A 15,903-nucleotide genomic window follows, 5' to 3' on the forward strand; every position below is an offset into this window, starting at 1 on the left:
GTGTTTCACTGTCAGACAAGGCTCCGCTGATAGCCAGGTGTAGCAGTGGTAAGATGTTGGGACAGCTTTATTTAGGCCCTAACAGTTTTTGGTGACCGTTATAGTGCAATGAATGTGTTGTTTAGTGTTGTGTTGTGTAGTGGCTTTGCTGGCATGCATTCCACTTTTAGTATGTTTTACCCCACCAAGATGTACATGCTAAAATCGCCATTGGCAGTAGCAAGGATCAGGGCAGTCAAGCAGGTCTACTATGTGGAGGCAGTGAGATGAGGAAGATGTGGTAGTGGATGCCTCGAAGTCTGCTGAGAATGTAGTTCAGCAACTGAAACTCTGATTGTGAAGAAGGTAGATTTTGTTGTGCCGGTGATAAACTGTACTGACCAAACTAACAAGAAGTCAGAGAAACTGAACATTATTGTATATGTGCCTAAAAGGTACTTGGATCTACACGACCAAGGCATTGCAGGAAATTCTGTCTGAAGATTTCCCCCCTCCCTGGCCCCTGAGCCTGTGTAGGGATGTGATTTGTATTGGACTGTGACTGTGACTGTGACTGAAAGAGTGGGATGGGGTTTGATGTAACATACACTACATGACCAAAAGTATATGGATACCTGCTCGTCAAACATCTCATTCCAAAATCATGGGCATTAATATGGAGTTGGTCTCCCCTTTTCTGCTATAACAGCCTCCACTCTTCTGGGAAGGCTTTCCACTGTTGAAACATTGCTGCGGGGACTTGCTTCCATTCAGCCACTAGAGTATTAGTGTGGTCGGCCACTGATGTTGGGCGATTAGGCCTGGCTCGCAGTCGGCGTTCCAATTAATCCCAAAAGTGTTCGATGGGGTTAAGGTCAGGGCTCTGTGCAGGCCAGTCAAGTCCTTCCATACCAATCTCAACAAACCATTTCTGTATGGACCTTGCTTTGTGCACGGGGGCATTGTCATGCTGAAACAGGAAAGGGCCTTCCCCAAACTGTTGCCACAAAGTTGGAAGCACAGAATTGTCTAGAATGTCATAGCACTAAGATATCCCTTCACTGGAACTAAGGGGCCCAGCCCAAACCATGAAAAACAGCCCCGGACCGTTAGTCCTCCTCCACCAAACTTTACAGTTGCCACTATGTATTGGGGCAGGTAGTGTTCTCCTGACAACTGCCAAACCAAGATTTGTCCGTCGGACTGCCAGATGGTGAAGCGTGATTCATCACTCCAGAGAACACCTTTCCACTGATCCAGAGTGCAATGTCTGAGCTCTACATCACACCAGCCAATGCTTGACATTGCGCATGGTGATCTTAGGCTTGTGTGCGGCTGCTTGGCCATAGAAACCCATTTCATGAAGCTCCTGACGAACAGTTATTTTGCTGACGTTGCTTCCGAGTCAGTTTGTAACTCGGTAGTGAGTGTTGCAACTAAGGACAGACCATTTTTACAATTGTTTTGGGGTTTTGTGATGTAGTTTTCCACCTTTTCTGCAATTAATCTTTTGTTGTGGTTGTAGTACAATAGGTGGCGACATGCACATTAAATGTATGCGAACACAGGAGAAGAAGAAGAAGGAACTGAGTGGGATAGAGTGGAATAGTGGAATGAAATTGACGAGCACTAGGACCTTGCAGACGTCACAGCACAGTTGGGTCTTGTAAATGCGCCATGAATCTGTATGAGTAGCTTGTTGTAAAAACGGAATGTCTCTGTGCTGACAGGCCCAAGTCTAACGTTATAAATTAAACACAGTAGCATTTGAGGAAGAAAGACTACGATATATCGGGTAGGTGACACAATAATATATGCAATTTACACTGCTTAGAAAATCTAATGGCGACTCTTCAACTGGAAAGAGGAAAACGTTAATTTACAGTGTGTGTTGACAATTGCATTATCCGTTTCATCTCATTGCAGCAAACCAAGATGGAGTGCGAGTGGAAACCAGATGAGCAAGGACTTCAGCAAATTCTACAGCTTTTGAAAGAGTCCCAGTCTCCCGATACGTCCACTCAAAGATCCGTCCAGCAAGTATCCTTTGCTCTCGGCTAAATGTAAAAGTGGTAGATTTGAGGTGTTTCTGTGGTAGCTTTTCGGTTAGCTTGGCTAACATTACACGCGGGCAGGGCTCGCACCACAATATAGTTAGCCAGCTAGCTACTTACTGTACAATGTCACAAATATGACCACAGTACATTTTCTATTGAATCAGTCACAGTATGATGGAAATGTCATAAGTGACAGCTGTTGCATGACACCACAATCTTTACCTAATCCATAAATAATTTCAACAAATGTATTCCCTATGACAGTTTCGTATAATCTAGAATCCTTTGATTTCCTAGTAGTGTTGTTGAAATAATGTAATGTTAGCGGGTACAGTGTAACTAGCTTGCTAGGGATGTTGCTGACCCTTGGGGGCTTAAATGCCACAAAGAAACTGCAAGCCCTGTGTTTAGAGAGTCACCCAAGCCCTGTGTTTAGAGACTGGGGCCTTTCGGCCAGTCTCATCTCTCCGGTTATACAATGTGATGTTAAAAATAATGCTCAAAACAACGTTGTCATTTTGTTGTCTTGACATCTTGTTGAACCTGAGTGTAGGAAGGTGACTTTGTAGCCAGCCACAAGCGCTTGTAATGGGATAATAAATCCGATCCTCATTGTCACATTGTCATCAACACAGGTGTTACAGTATCAAGGCACAATCAAACCATGAATGTTGGTGTGCATTGAAGACCTTGTTCGTTGTTGATGTTGTGTTATAACGTCTTTATAGTCGACCTACCATGTGTAGTGTTTGAGTGATGCAATATTGTCCATGTATGTCATACAGATTATAGTTCCGTCTGTCTGGTCAAGGCTTAGCACCACTAGTCAATGTTGTTGAAATGCCAAGTGTTTCTATTTGGATATGTGCGCAAACTGCACAGCATCAGCCTGTTGGGCACCCTATGATAACTGTGACTGATTTCTGATAATCACTTATTCTAAAAAACAACAACAACATTTTAATAAAAAGCATGAGCGGGCGCACACCCCCAAAAAGTTGGGAGAGGTGCTGACTAACGGCGAGAACTGTATGCAATAAGAATAGAGTCGCACACTCTGTGTACAAGCTCCCAGTAATTCATTGGGTAAACCAGCAACATTTCGGCATCACTGTGCCGTCTTCATGTGGCAAGTGTTTGCAGGCCGTTTAACACTTATGGCTGGTCAACATCGACCTTTACAAATAAATTGTTCTTGTGAATACAGCACACACACACAGCATATATACTTCTATGGTTTTGCACCCAATGTAGAATTGCACCTTAACCAATGTCCTCTTCAGAGATTGGAACAGCTCAACCAATACCCAGACTTCAACAACTACTTGATATTCGTGCTGACGAAGTTGAAATCAGAAGGTAGGACATTTACCCCTCCCCTCATTCTCCATGTCATATATACACCAATGCCCTGAAGCTATGTTTAATTTCAATGCATATTAGTACACAACACTACTGCAGGTCACAGTATGGCCACTGGCAGTCAGACCGGCTAATCACGTCCACTAGCCAGCTCTCTCTGGGGGTGAGATTACACACAGGCTGACTTTCTGATCATCTAGTGACAGGGGCAACGTGACTGTCTGTTCTAGGAGTGGAGAACCCTGGCGACGAACCCCACGGCTGGTGTCTTCTGTCTTGTCACTGATGATATGGCACCACACCGCACCACTAGAATATGGGTCACTCTAATTTTAAAGTCTTATGCCTGGCGGGGCGCCACTCAAATCCTGACCTGCCTGACAGCCTGTTACTGTACTCTAGAAGTAGATGACCCAATGGTTTGGGCTGATGAGCCATTGCCTTTTAGGATGGCATTTGTTACACTGCTCTGGGTCACGAGAGGAGCAGCAGAAATCGAATTTGAGTGTAATTTCAATCAGAACAGAGGGAGATATTGGATCAGACAGCCATGCCCATGAAGGAGAATTATCGGACAGTAAGATATCACTGGGGTGATGGGTAATGCCCATAGTTTTCTTCAGGCTATACAATATCTCACTACCCTACACAATAATTTGCTGATTTGACCTTTGACCAAACGGAAACACTGAGTACGTTTAAATGTACAGTAATTATTATACCGATTATGACACTAGGCAGATTATGAAATAGTCATGTAAACACCTTCTTCTGCTTATCATAATCGGCGTAAGGTCAAAATCAAAGTAAGCATACGCTGATTAAAACACCAGATTTTCTGCACTATCTTTCACTGTTCCAGCTGTGTATTTGATCTGTGCATGTGCTAGAAGCAGCCAAACGAGCCTCCCTCCTTTAGCGCAGTGAAGTGAGTTCGGAACAGCTGAATGAATGCGTACTCATCACATACAAACGTTATATGTCCGTGCTCAAAATCAAATATGCTTCCCAAAAGTAACGTTGTTGATGTTGTAGAAAATTCATTTTGATTGGTGACTTTCTGCATTTATCAGAGTGCCCATCAGGTAGTCTGATTTCAGATGGCTCCATGTAAACAGGATTATTAGGGAAATCATTCTTCTTGCAAAGCATGCAAAATGTTTTATTCAGATTATTATATTAATCTGTCTGTCCACAATAATTATGTTTATTGTGTGCATGTAACTGTACTCAATGACTCTGAGGCTATGACTTTGATTGTAGGCCTGGCATTACACAGCTGATTTCAAATCATCAAAGCTTGATGATGAGTTGGTTATTTGAATCAGCAGTGTAGTGCTAAGGAAAAAAACTAAACGTGCGCCCAGGGGGGGCCCCAGGACCGAGTTTGGGAAACTCTGAAATAGAGCAATGTTTTGTAAGGGGAATGTTTAAATTTTCTTCAGCTTTGGTTCAGAGAAGTCAGTGAAAGCAATAATTTGCCATTGTCTGATTTGCTGTTGCTATCCAGATTTGCTAATGCCTTCTCAGCCTTCTGCTATGAGGTCACACTCCTACTTTTTCCTTAGCATCAACAGGAATCTAGCTACATGCTTCTCTTATTTTGGTTTAGCTGGCTGAGTGCCTCGTACTGGGTAGAGAGTATGGGAGTTGGTATGTTTTGGTTTTCTAGTAGTGTTGCAATATAACACATGGCTATACAGCAACCCCTTTCACACTTTAGTAGTATAACCTGTTTGTCTCTAATGTACTTAATAGTGTATTCAAGTAGAGGTCTGCGCAGGACTGATTTTCTTCATCCCGCTCCCGCCTGCAACTGCAGCTTTTCATACTGCATCTTGCCTGCACTTTCTGTCCAATTCCAACCCACTCTACCGCAGTCTCGCAATGTTTATTTTAGGCGTATGTGATCCAGCTCACTTGCCATCCATGGTCCCAGAAATGTTGCACCCTATAGGCAATATGAAATGCGCAAAAATAACTTAAGAAATAGGTTAAATGATCAGATTCTCACGTGCCCATTTCATATTAGGCTATATCAGCCAATATGTTAGATGTAGTTTGAAGAGAGCAGAGTTGGAGAGACTTTCTCTTGAGCTATTTTTAGAGCCTATCTTATAGGAGTGGGAAGATTTTCAGACGGAGAAATATAGGTGATCAATATTTATTTCTAGGCAATGTAAACTATATCCTAATCATATTTTGGAAGTACATTTTCTTTGATAGGTAACTGCCCCGTGCTTCTCTGCCCATGCATAGTCTATAGCCTACTCTATTAAATTGAGACCACACGCCCACCTGATCTCGCAGGTATGACTACTGGACTTAAAGCAGCAAGAATCATAATAAAGAATCATAATGACCTGCGTCGGAATGATCTGTGTCATGATCATAATGATCTGTGTCATAATGATCTCTATTTAAGCTCCCCTCTATTTATATACTATTCAAAAACATGTAGAAGGTAGGCCAAGTTGTGATAGATCATTCTATTAAAACTCAATTTTGGAGACATTGGAATTCGGTGTGAATTGGGAAAACTCTTCATTGGATGTTTAGGCCTAATTCAGTAATGCATTTCAGCTTAGAGCAATCATTTGCTTAATTGAAATGGAATTGATCCCTATAATCTATCACCCATTTCTCATTTTACCCCCCCCCCCCCCCAATCTCACGCTCTCTGCAGATGAGGCGACCCGCTCTCTTAGTGGTCTGATCCTAAAGAACAATGTGAAGGCCCACTACCAGAACTTCCCCAATGGAGTGTCTGACTTCATTAAGAGCGAGTGTCTACAGAACATTGGAGACTCCTCGCCCCTCATCCGGGCCACCGCGGGTAAGTGAAGTAGCCTGCATTTGTAACAGAGTATGTTGTCTTCATTGAATTACAGCGCACTCCTCTTCTAGTGATCACATCCGCGCTGGATAATTTGATCATGATAACCACATTCAGTAAGCAGAGTGTACTGTATATCATGGTTCCAGATCTGTTTGTGCTGTATCCTACTAGTATATATGTTTGGCATGACAATAGGAGTGGGCAACACAGCAGAAATAGATCTGTTTGTGCTGTATCCTACTAGTGTATATGTTTGGCATGACAATAGGAGTGGGCAACACAGCAGAAACAGATCTGTTTGTGCTGTATCCTACTAGTGTATATGTTTGGCATGACAATAGGAGTGGGCAACACAGCAGAAACAGATCTGTTTGTGCTGTATCCTACTAGTGTATATGTTTGGCATGACAATAGGAGTGGGCAACACAGCAGAAACAGATCTGTTTGTGCTGTATCCTACTAGTGTATATGTTTGGCATGACAATAGGAGTGGGCAACACAGCAGAAATAGATCTGTGATGAGGCTACGTCAAGAGGCAGACCAGACTAGACCAGACCAGATCAAGACAGTCTTGGTTGTTTAAATTCTACACGGTTTGCTCCTTCAATGATGCATAACAAAATCCCCTTTTCACAAGCACTTAATAATGTGATGATATCATGTTTGTATGGCTTGCCCACCTTTGATCAGGTTAGTTGAACAGGAAATGAATTGCATTGCATTTGAATTGCATTAATTACGTGTCAGTCATCTGTACCACAAGGAAAGCTGCTACAGTGGATTAGTTGAATTGCTGTCCATCAGGCTTTAGCGTGGGGTTCATTTTAAAACGTACCCTAGCATGACATATTCTGGTTATTTTTCTCCACCTTCGTAATTGACCTGAAGCCTTGTTAGTCGTTCTCGCTAGTGTCTGGCTGCATGTTTTTTTCTGAAGCTTTTGATTGGCCAGCTGGCCTGTTGAGAGAGCCAATGGGGTTTGCATGGTGTCCTCCTTATCAGAGCCAGCAGGCAGCAGATGATGCCAGGGCTCTGTTGCCACAGTTACCAAACATCTGACAGGAACAAACAGGAATGTGTGAATCACATTTTATAAACTGACTCAGTGCAGGATATTGGCTCTGTCAATTCTGATGATGACACAGTGGACTTCATTGGAAAGCCTCAAACAGAGTGATGGTTTCCAAGCCAAGCTTGGAGTTTTGTTATAAGGAAGGATTGATTGGTTGTAGAATTGCTTCAAGGAGACCCGTCTCATCTCTCGCTCCTGTCCTAGGTATCCTCATCACCACCATTGCCTCCAAAGGGGAGCTGCAGAACTGGCCTGAGCTGTTGCCCAAACTCTGCCTCCTGCTGGACTCTGAGGACTACAACACCTGTGAGGTGAGGAATTAGACAAGACTAGGACAGGAGCTGCTGCGTCTGAGCTCAGCTATACATCTATACTCTGTACAGCTATACTTTATACATCTATACTCTCTATCCCTCAAACACAACTCTGGACCTCGAAGCCTGTTCCACTGCATTTTTAAATTGTTCCCTTATAATCAGGGACTGATTTAGACATCGGACACCAGGTGTGTGCAATTAATTATCAGGTAGAACAGAAGCAGCAGGCTCCAGACCTTGTAGGATAAGCGTTGAGTATCCCTACTCTATATACAGCTATACTCTATATACAGCTATACTCTATATAGCTACGGTGCATTCGGAAAGTATTCAGACCCCTTGACTTTTTCCACATTTTGTTACGTTACAGCCTTATTCTAAAATTGAGAATTGTTTTTTCCCCTCAATCTACACACAATACCCAATAATGATGAAGCAAAAACAGGTTTTTAGAAATATCACATTGACATGACCTTTCAGACTCAGTACTTTGTTGAAGCACCTTTGGCATCGATTACAGCCTCGAGTCTTCTTGGGTATGACGCTACAAGCTTGGCACACCTGTGTTTGGGGAGTTTCTCCCATTCTTCTCTGCAGATCCTCTCAAACTCTGTCAGGTTGGATGGGAAGAGTCGCTGCGCAGCTATTTTCAGATCTCCAGAGATGTTCTATCGGGTTCTGGCTGGGCCACTCAAGGACATTGAGACTTGTCTTGAAGCTATTCCTGCGTTGTCTTGGCTGTGTAATTGGGGTCCTTGTCCTGTTGGAAGGTGAACCTTTGCCCCAGTCTGAGGTTCTGAGCGCTCTTGGAGCAGGTTTTCATCAAGGATCTCTCAGTACTTTGCTCCGTTCATCTTCCCCTTGCTGAAAAACATCTCCACAGCATGATGCTGCCACCACCATTCTTCACCATAGGGATATTGCCTGGTTTCCTCTAGACGTGACGTTTGGCATTCGGAACAAGGAGTTCTATCTTGGTTTCATCAGACCAGAGAATCTTTTTTCTGAGAGTCCTTAAGGTGCAAACTCCAATACCCCATAACGACAAAGCGAAAACAAGTTTAGGCATTTTTGTACATTTTTTTTTTTAAACGGATACCTTCTTTACATAACTATTCAGACCTTTTGCTATGCTACTAGAAATTGAGCACAGGTGGATCCTGTTTCCAGTGATCATCCCTGAGATGTTTCTACAAATTAATTGGAGTCCACCTGTAGGAAATTTGATTGGACATGATTTGGAAAAGCACAAACCAAGCCAGGAGGTCAAAGGGTACCAAAACATGTCTGCAGCATTGAAGGTCCCCAAGAACACAGTGGCCTCCATCATTCTTAAATGGGAGAAGTTTGGAACCACCAAGACGCTTCCTAAAGCTGGCCAAACTGAGCAATCAGGGGAGAAGGGCCTTGGTCAGAGAGGTGACCAAGAAGCTGATAGCCATTCTGACATAGCTCCAGAGTTCCTCTGTGGCGATGGGAGAACCTTCCAGAAGGAGAACCATCTGCAGCACTCCACCAATCAGGCCTTTATGGTGGAGTTACCAGACGGACACCACTTCTCAGTAAAGGGCACATGACAGCCTGCTTGAAGCTTGCCAAAAGGCACCTAAAGACTCTCAGACCACGAGAAACGAGATTCTCTGAACTCTTTGGCCTGAATGCCAAGCGTCTGGAAGAAACCTAACACCATCCCTAAGTTGAAGCATGATAGTGGCAGCATCATGCTGTGGGGATGTTTTTCAGCGACGAACTGGGAGACTAGTCAGGCTCGAGGGAAAGATAAACGGAGCAAAGTACAGAGAGATCCTTGATGAAAACCTGCTCCAGAATGCTCAGGACCTCAGACTGGGGCGAAGGTTCAACTTCCAACAGGACAACACTAAGCACACAGTCAAGACAACGCAGGAGTGGATTCGGGACAAGTCTCGGAATGTCCTTGATTGGCCCAGCCAGAGCCTGGACTTGAACACCGATCGAACATCTCTTGAGAGGCCTGAAACTAGCTGTGCAACAACGCTCCCCATCCAACCCGACAGAGCTTGAGAGGATCTGCAGAAAGGAATGGGAGACCCTCCCTAAATACAGGAGTGCCAAGCTTGTAGCGTTATACTGAAGAAGACACGAGGCTGTAATCACTGCCAAAGGTGCTTCAACAAAGTACTGTGTAAAGGGTCTGAACTTATGTAAATGTGATATTTCAGTTTATTTTTTAAATAAATTTGTAATAATATCCAAGAGTCTATTTTTGCTTTGTCATTATGGGGTATTGTGTGTAGATTGAGGGGGAAAAAACGATTTATTCAATTTTAGAAGGGCTGTAACAAAATGTGGAAAAAGTCAAGGTGTCTGAATACTTTCCGTGTGTGTGTGTGTGTGTGTGTGTGTGTGTGTGTGTGTGTGTGTGTACATAAACCAGTGAACATCATCTGACCTTGTTTCCTGACTGGCTCACACCATTTCCCAGGATACTGGCTTTCGTAACGAGCAAGACAACACATCATCAGAGTGGTGTTCTTAAGCTTTTTTAGGGGAATATTCTTAGCACTTAGTCATAACTCAGTGTTGGGTGGTTGCCCTGCTATTAGCAGTACTAACATAACACAGCTTCCTCTCAATCATTTTTAGGAGATGTCTTCTCCTAGTTGACACAGCACATCTGTGCTTAATCAATTCATCAGTCAGTCAGATTTGTGATCTTAATCAATTCGGTTGATGTGTCATGATGCCATGTTTGATGGACATTTTTAAGACCAAGTCTTACTCTTTTTGCTCTTGGTCGGTCAGCCAGCCCTCTCACAGCCCTGTCTCTACACCACGGCGGCCCAATTCTGGTCCTGGCGGGCCGAAACACTTCTGTTTTTGTTTCCACCTGTTAGTTAATTACACTCACCTGGAGTCCAAGGTTTGAGTTAGTCCCTTATTACAAGGAGAGGATGAAAACCAGAAGTGTGTCTGCCCTCCAGGACCAGAATTGGGCAGCCCTGCTCTACACTGACAAGCCTGGAGTTATGGGTGTGTCCTAACCGAGTTATAGCCCTCTCTCTGCAGAACAGAACACACCAGGGACATCCATCATGTGGCCCTGCTGAACATGTGTGTTACATTCATAGATATTCAAGTCCGGTGAAGGGTGGGCATGTGGCTGGTGTGGAGGGGGTAAGAAATCTCCATGAAGGAATAAATGGATTGTGTTTGCATGGAGGATTGCCTATTTAAATCCTATTTTTGATGGGAGTGTCATACTTTGCATGAAGCCTGGTGCTGCTCATGCAGAGTTGCATTGTGGGTAAACGCTCCCTTGTAACAGCTCCTAAAATAGCCATCCCAGAATTCTTTGGGGTGGCCCCTGACGGCTTGCCAGCAGCACTAAATATGAAGCCGCACCACAAATGAGCTGATTGATGGTGACACACACGCACACAATTATTTTGCACATACACACGGGACAGCAGTAGAGCTGGGATGATAAACTGAAAATTACCTACACCGACATTCATTTTCTGTGATTTGTTCTAAAACCATTATTTGGTCAACAGTAATAGCCTATGCGTTATGTTGATTCCTGCTATAAAAGTATCAGCCTGTCTTCGTTTTGCTGTCGGCTGCTGTGTGAGCGAGCCACTCTCACTCCCTCTCCCCACTGTGCGCATCGAGGAGGGGGAGATGCATTCTGAGAAGCACAAGCTTATGACCGTTCCCTGAAATGCAATTGTGGGAAAAATACACTTTTACAAAGCAATTACTGTTAGACTTGGGCAGTATCCAGATTTTCATATTGTCGTACTGTCCTCTCATACCAGGATTTCGCTAGTAGGAAGAGCAGAGAAAAAATGGCATCTGTACAGAACTCATCCAGAGATCTCTGACTTTTGGCAGAAAGCCATTATTAGATATCTGATGGCAAACATTTTAGTAGTGAATTGCAGACAAGTGTAACTTCATCTCCTCGTGCGCCGCACACCAGAGACTCGCCGATAGATATAGAACGCTATGGACTCACCAGCTCGCTTTCTTCCGTTGAGCTATTTACAAACAGACACGTGACTGGCTCAACTGTTCTGGGGAAAAACGGGAAGCTTCGTCATTTAAAATGTGACGGGTAAATTGCAGAACGCAGGTTGACTGCAGAAGTTGCACAAGGTGACTGAAGGTAACTTAAAGTAGCTACAAATATTACAATTTATTGAAGAACTTCTAATAAATCATTTTGACGGTATTGTAAAAACCATCCTGTGGCTTTTTCCAAATAACCTGGTATACGATATTTACGGTATACCACCCAAGCCTAGTTACAGTTTTTCTAGTTACAGAGGCGAGCCACAGCTTTCTGTGAGAATATCATTCATTTTTCACCTATTTAATATTGAGTTTATGGCACCGCTTTACAACCAGAGTAGGCTGTAGTATGGCTTTGATGCACGAGTAGCGCAGAGTGCGCCATTTGCAGTGAATAAGCCTGTGCATCAAGTAGCCCAGGCTAGTGTTGTCACGATACCAGAATTTTGACTTCGATACCATGTTTAATAATAATACATGGAACTTATATATGGCTTTCAAGGACCCAAGGTCACCTTACAATTGAGGGGAGGTGCTTCAGGGTAAGGACTTTTCAAAGAGGTGGGGCTTTAGGAGGGACTGAAAGATGGTGATGGACTCTGAGTCACGGATGCCTGGAGGGAGGGTGTTCCAGAGCCTACGAGCAATGTTGAAGGCCCTGTGGCCGACACTCTGGAGCTTGGACCTGGGGATGACAAGGTGGCCTGGTGTGGTGGGTTGGTAGAGGAGAAGATCTGGCAGGTAAGATGTTGAAGGGCTCTGTAGATCAGGGGGAGGATCTTGTAATTCATGCATTGGGAGACAGGGAGCCAGCCAGTGGAGTTCAGAGGGCAGGGATGATATGTTGCAAGGACTTTGTGTGGGTGAGAAGTAGTGCTGCAGAGTTTTGAACCATTTGAAGCTTGAGTTGATACCGGAGAGTAGTGAGTTGCAGTAGTCAAGACGGGAGGAGATGAATGCTTGTATGAGGATTTCAGCGGCAGGATGGGAGAGGAAGGACCGGACTTTTGCAATGTTGCGGTGGTGGAAGAATGAGGATTTGACAGTCTTATGTTGTGGTCAAATGAGAGGTTGGTGTCCAGGATGACATCAAGGTTGTGTGTTTGGGGGGAGGGAGAGACAGTGGTGTCTTTAGTAAGGGTAGATTTGGTGCCTATGAGGAGGAGTTCCGTTTTATCACTGTTGAGCTTGAGGACGTTTTGTTGCATCCACGTTTTTATTGCAGAGGCAGGATTCAATGTGGGTCAGAGGTGGTTGAGGAGGGATTTGGTGCTGAGGTAGATCTGGGTGTCATCGGCATAGCAGTGGACGTCAAGGTTGAAGTGCCGGAGGATGCGACCAAGTGGGAGGATGTATATGATGAAGAGTAAGGGATCCAGCACAGAGCCCTAGGGGACACCCTGTGTAACTGCAGCTGAGTCTGAGGTGTGTCCACTGAGGGAAATGTAGTGGGTCCGGTTTGTGAGGTATGATTGTAGCCAAGAGAGTGTGGTACCCTCAAGCCTGGTGAAGAGGATCTGATGGCTCACTGTGTCAAAAGGGTTAGTATCACGGTATTCAATACCATCACGATACTCCATACCAAAACTATACCACAGCTACTGCTCTGTTCAATTGTTGGGCATCTTGAGTTCAATATTATAACATTTAATAAAAAAAACATTACATCAACATTTTCCAGAGACAGCCATGTATGCATTAATGAATCAATTATGCAAATCTTATAATCAATTTGACTTTATTACCAAACTAACTACTTAACAACAATTGTAATGATTTTATTTGAATGGTAGATCTCTATAAACTGGGTAAATCAAGATGTAGCCTAGGCCTATTCACAGTACAGGTGAATGCATATTCATTAAGTGTGTGGATGCATTAAGATACTGCACTCGTTTTGGCTGATTTCATGACAATCTGTCATAGAAGCACAATTTTAATAAAATAAGCTGCGTCTTTAACCAGTATGAAGTCATTGACGAGGCAAGAGGGGTGCTGCCCGTCCGCCCTATTCACAACACAGTGATTCACACTGAATATTCGCTGAGGCAATAGATACTATTTGGCTGATGGCGAGACGTGACGAAGAGAATGAATAACGTTTTTGGTTTGAAATGGCATATTATCACAAACAATGTTCTTGAGTAGAAACGTAATGTTATCTTCAGCTGTAAGATGACAAGGAATGTTAGCCTACAAAGCTGGACGCTACTGGTATCTCCTTGCATTGTAACGTGCTGTAGCTTGTATGGACATTGTTCTGTGAACCGTAATGAACAGTTGCAACATTTCTACATGCCGTGCCGCATTATTCAAGTGTGTTAACTTGTGTGCACCGTGAATGGGGAGCTTTCGTGATACTGCGCAGACTCCCAGTGCAGGCTAGCAACATGAAAAACCAAACCTTTTTTCCACGTTCTAGTATCGGAAAAGTACGGAAAGTTTTTGTTGGTCATTTAGTCTACATTTAATGATAGATTAATCAATTTGCCTACATGGCTATAGCAACTATCATATTTAGAGTTAGCAATCTAGCAAAGTGTTTTGAGTTTCCACTTCTTCAGGTGATCAGTAATGGACTATAGCGCAGGCCAATATGCACAAAGATGTTGGCAAATTCTCTGAAGAGCCAAAAAGAAATCTGATCATTCTGGATCCTATTTTGACAGGTTGCACATGCAAATATCATTCATGCATTCCCTGGATATGTTAGATGAAATAGTTAACTTTTTTAAATCATAGGCTACCGTCTCTGTTGTCTAGAGCACTGCCTGCTAATGAAAAGTTATTGTCCATTCAAATATTTTGTTTATGGGTCTATTGTTATCAAGCAAAATATTTGACCCTATGTCCGGATCGCCCAGTTCTTTTTATTCATTTCTTTGCTCGTTCATTGTTATAGCAGTAAATGGGCCAATTAATCGCAAAATGGATTTGGTTCTTTATCGCCCAGCTCTAGACACTAGCCTCCATACAGATGTGTGGCTTAGAATCACTGTGTTCTGAAGGAAACGCACAGGGGAGCTCACACACCTACATGCATTCACATACAGTAAAGCCTAGACATACGTTATCCTCTCATTTCCTTGTTACTTTAATATCCCTCATTTACTGAAGTGTTTCCATTTATTATGGCAGTTGCATGTGTTTTTCTGTACTGTTCTCTCTCTCCTATGTCACCCCTTTTTCTCCCCATTTCTCCTCTCCCTCTCCCCCCCTCTCTCTCTTCGGTCACCCCTTTGTAGTCTCTCTTTTCCCTCTTTTCCCCTCCCTCTATAAAAACACAGAGTCAGGTGTGTGAAGTTGCCTAACGCTTATAGGAAGTTGGTCGATGGCTTTATGTAGCTTTTTGCTGGAGAGCAGTTTTAACAATGGTGACTGGGCAGTTGGAAGGTGCTTGTGCGTGTACCGACCGGCTCCAGTTCTGGCTGGTGCGTGCTCATTCTGACACTGCTGTAAACTCTACAGTGTCGTGTCTGAACATGGCGTTCAAACAGAGTAAGGATGGAAGAGGAAAATTAAAAGGAATTGTTTATTTAACCCCTTTTTCTCTCAGCAGACTTGCATTCTTTTGCATAATTGTCATCCTTGCACCTCCCATTTTGACAGCAAGGCTCCTACAAGGACTGCCCAGCTTCATTGGTATGCAGTGCCTTGACTACTCTCTCTCACGCACACACTCCTGTCCCAGTCACCAGTCTATATATTTAAAGTTGTCCTCCAGCGATTAAAAATACAAAATAAATGTACTGTTAAAAAGCAATATCCCAGGGCCTCCCGAGTGGTGCAGTGGTCTAAGACACTGCAACGCAGTGCTAGCTGTGCCACTAGAGATTCTAGGTTAGAGTCCAGTCTCTGTCGCAGCCGGCCACGACCGGGAGACCCAATGGGCTGTGCACAATTGGCCCAGCGTCATCTGAATTAGGGGAGTGTGTGGCCTGCTCGGATGTCCTTGTCCCATTGCACACTTACGACTCCTGTGGGGGGCCAGGCGCAGTGCACGCTGAGTCGCCAGGTGTACAGGGTTTCCTCCGACACATTAGTGTGGCTGGCTTCCGGGTTAAGTGGGTATTGTGTCAAGAAGCAGTGCGGCTTGGTTGGGTTGTGTTTCAGAGGACGCATGGCTCTCGACGTTCGCCTCTCCCGAATCCGTAAGGGAGTTGCAGCGATGAGACAAGACTGTAACTACCAATTGGATATCACGAAATTGGGGAGAAAAA

The 15,903-nt window shown here is 43.9% G+C and overlaps 1 protein-coding gene across 3 annotated transcripts in view; it reads left to right on the plus strand.

Moving 5' to 3' along the window:
- Nucleotides 1-1,638: 1,638 nt before the first annotated feature.
- LOC139408466 (transportin-1) overlaps nucleotides 1,639-15,903 on the plus strand; it is a 44,270-nt gene continuing 30,005 nt past the window's right edge. For 2 of the 3 annotated variants that reach the window (XR_011634293.1, XM_071152391.1), the window contains exons 1-5: nucleotides 1,656-1,774; nucleotides 1,906-2,019; nucleotides 3,320-3,395; nucleotides 6,085-6,234; nucleotides 7,515-7,621. Coding sequence is in view for 2 of the 3 variants with exons in the window: in XM_071152391.1 (XP_071008492.1) it covers nucleotides 1,915-2,019; nucleotides 3,320-3,395; nucleotides 6,085-6,234; nucleotides 7,515-7,621 (438 nt within the window). In the remaining variant the exon portion in view is untranslated. Of the gene's footprint in view, nucleotides 1,775-1,905; nucleotides 2,020-3,319; nucleotides 3,396-6,084; nucleotides 6,235-7,514; nucleotides 7,622-15,903 lie in introns of all 3 variants that reach the window. The other variant, XM_071152392.1, reaches the window with a different exon arrangement.

Source organism: Oncorhynchus clarkii, chromosome 5, assembly GCF_045791955.1.
Source record: "Oncorhynchus clarkii lewisi isolate Uvic-CL-2024 chromosome 5, UVic_Ocla_1.0, whole genome shotgun sequence".
Classification (NCBI taxonomy): domain Eukaryota; kingdom Metazoa; phylum Chordata; class Actinopteri; order Salmoniformes; family Salmonidae; genus Oncorhynchus; species Oncorhynchus clarkii.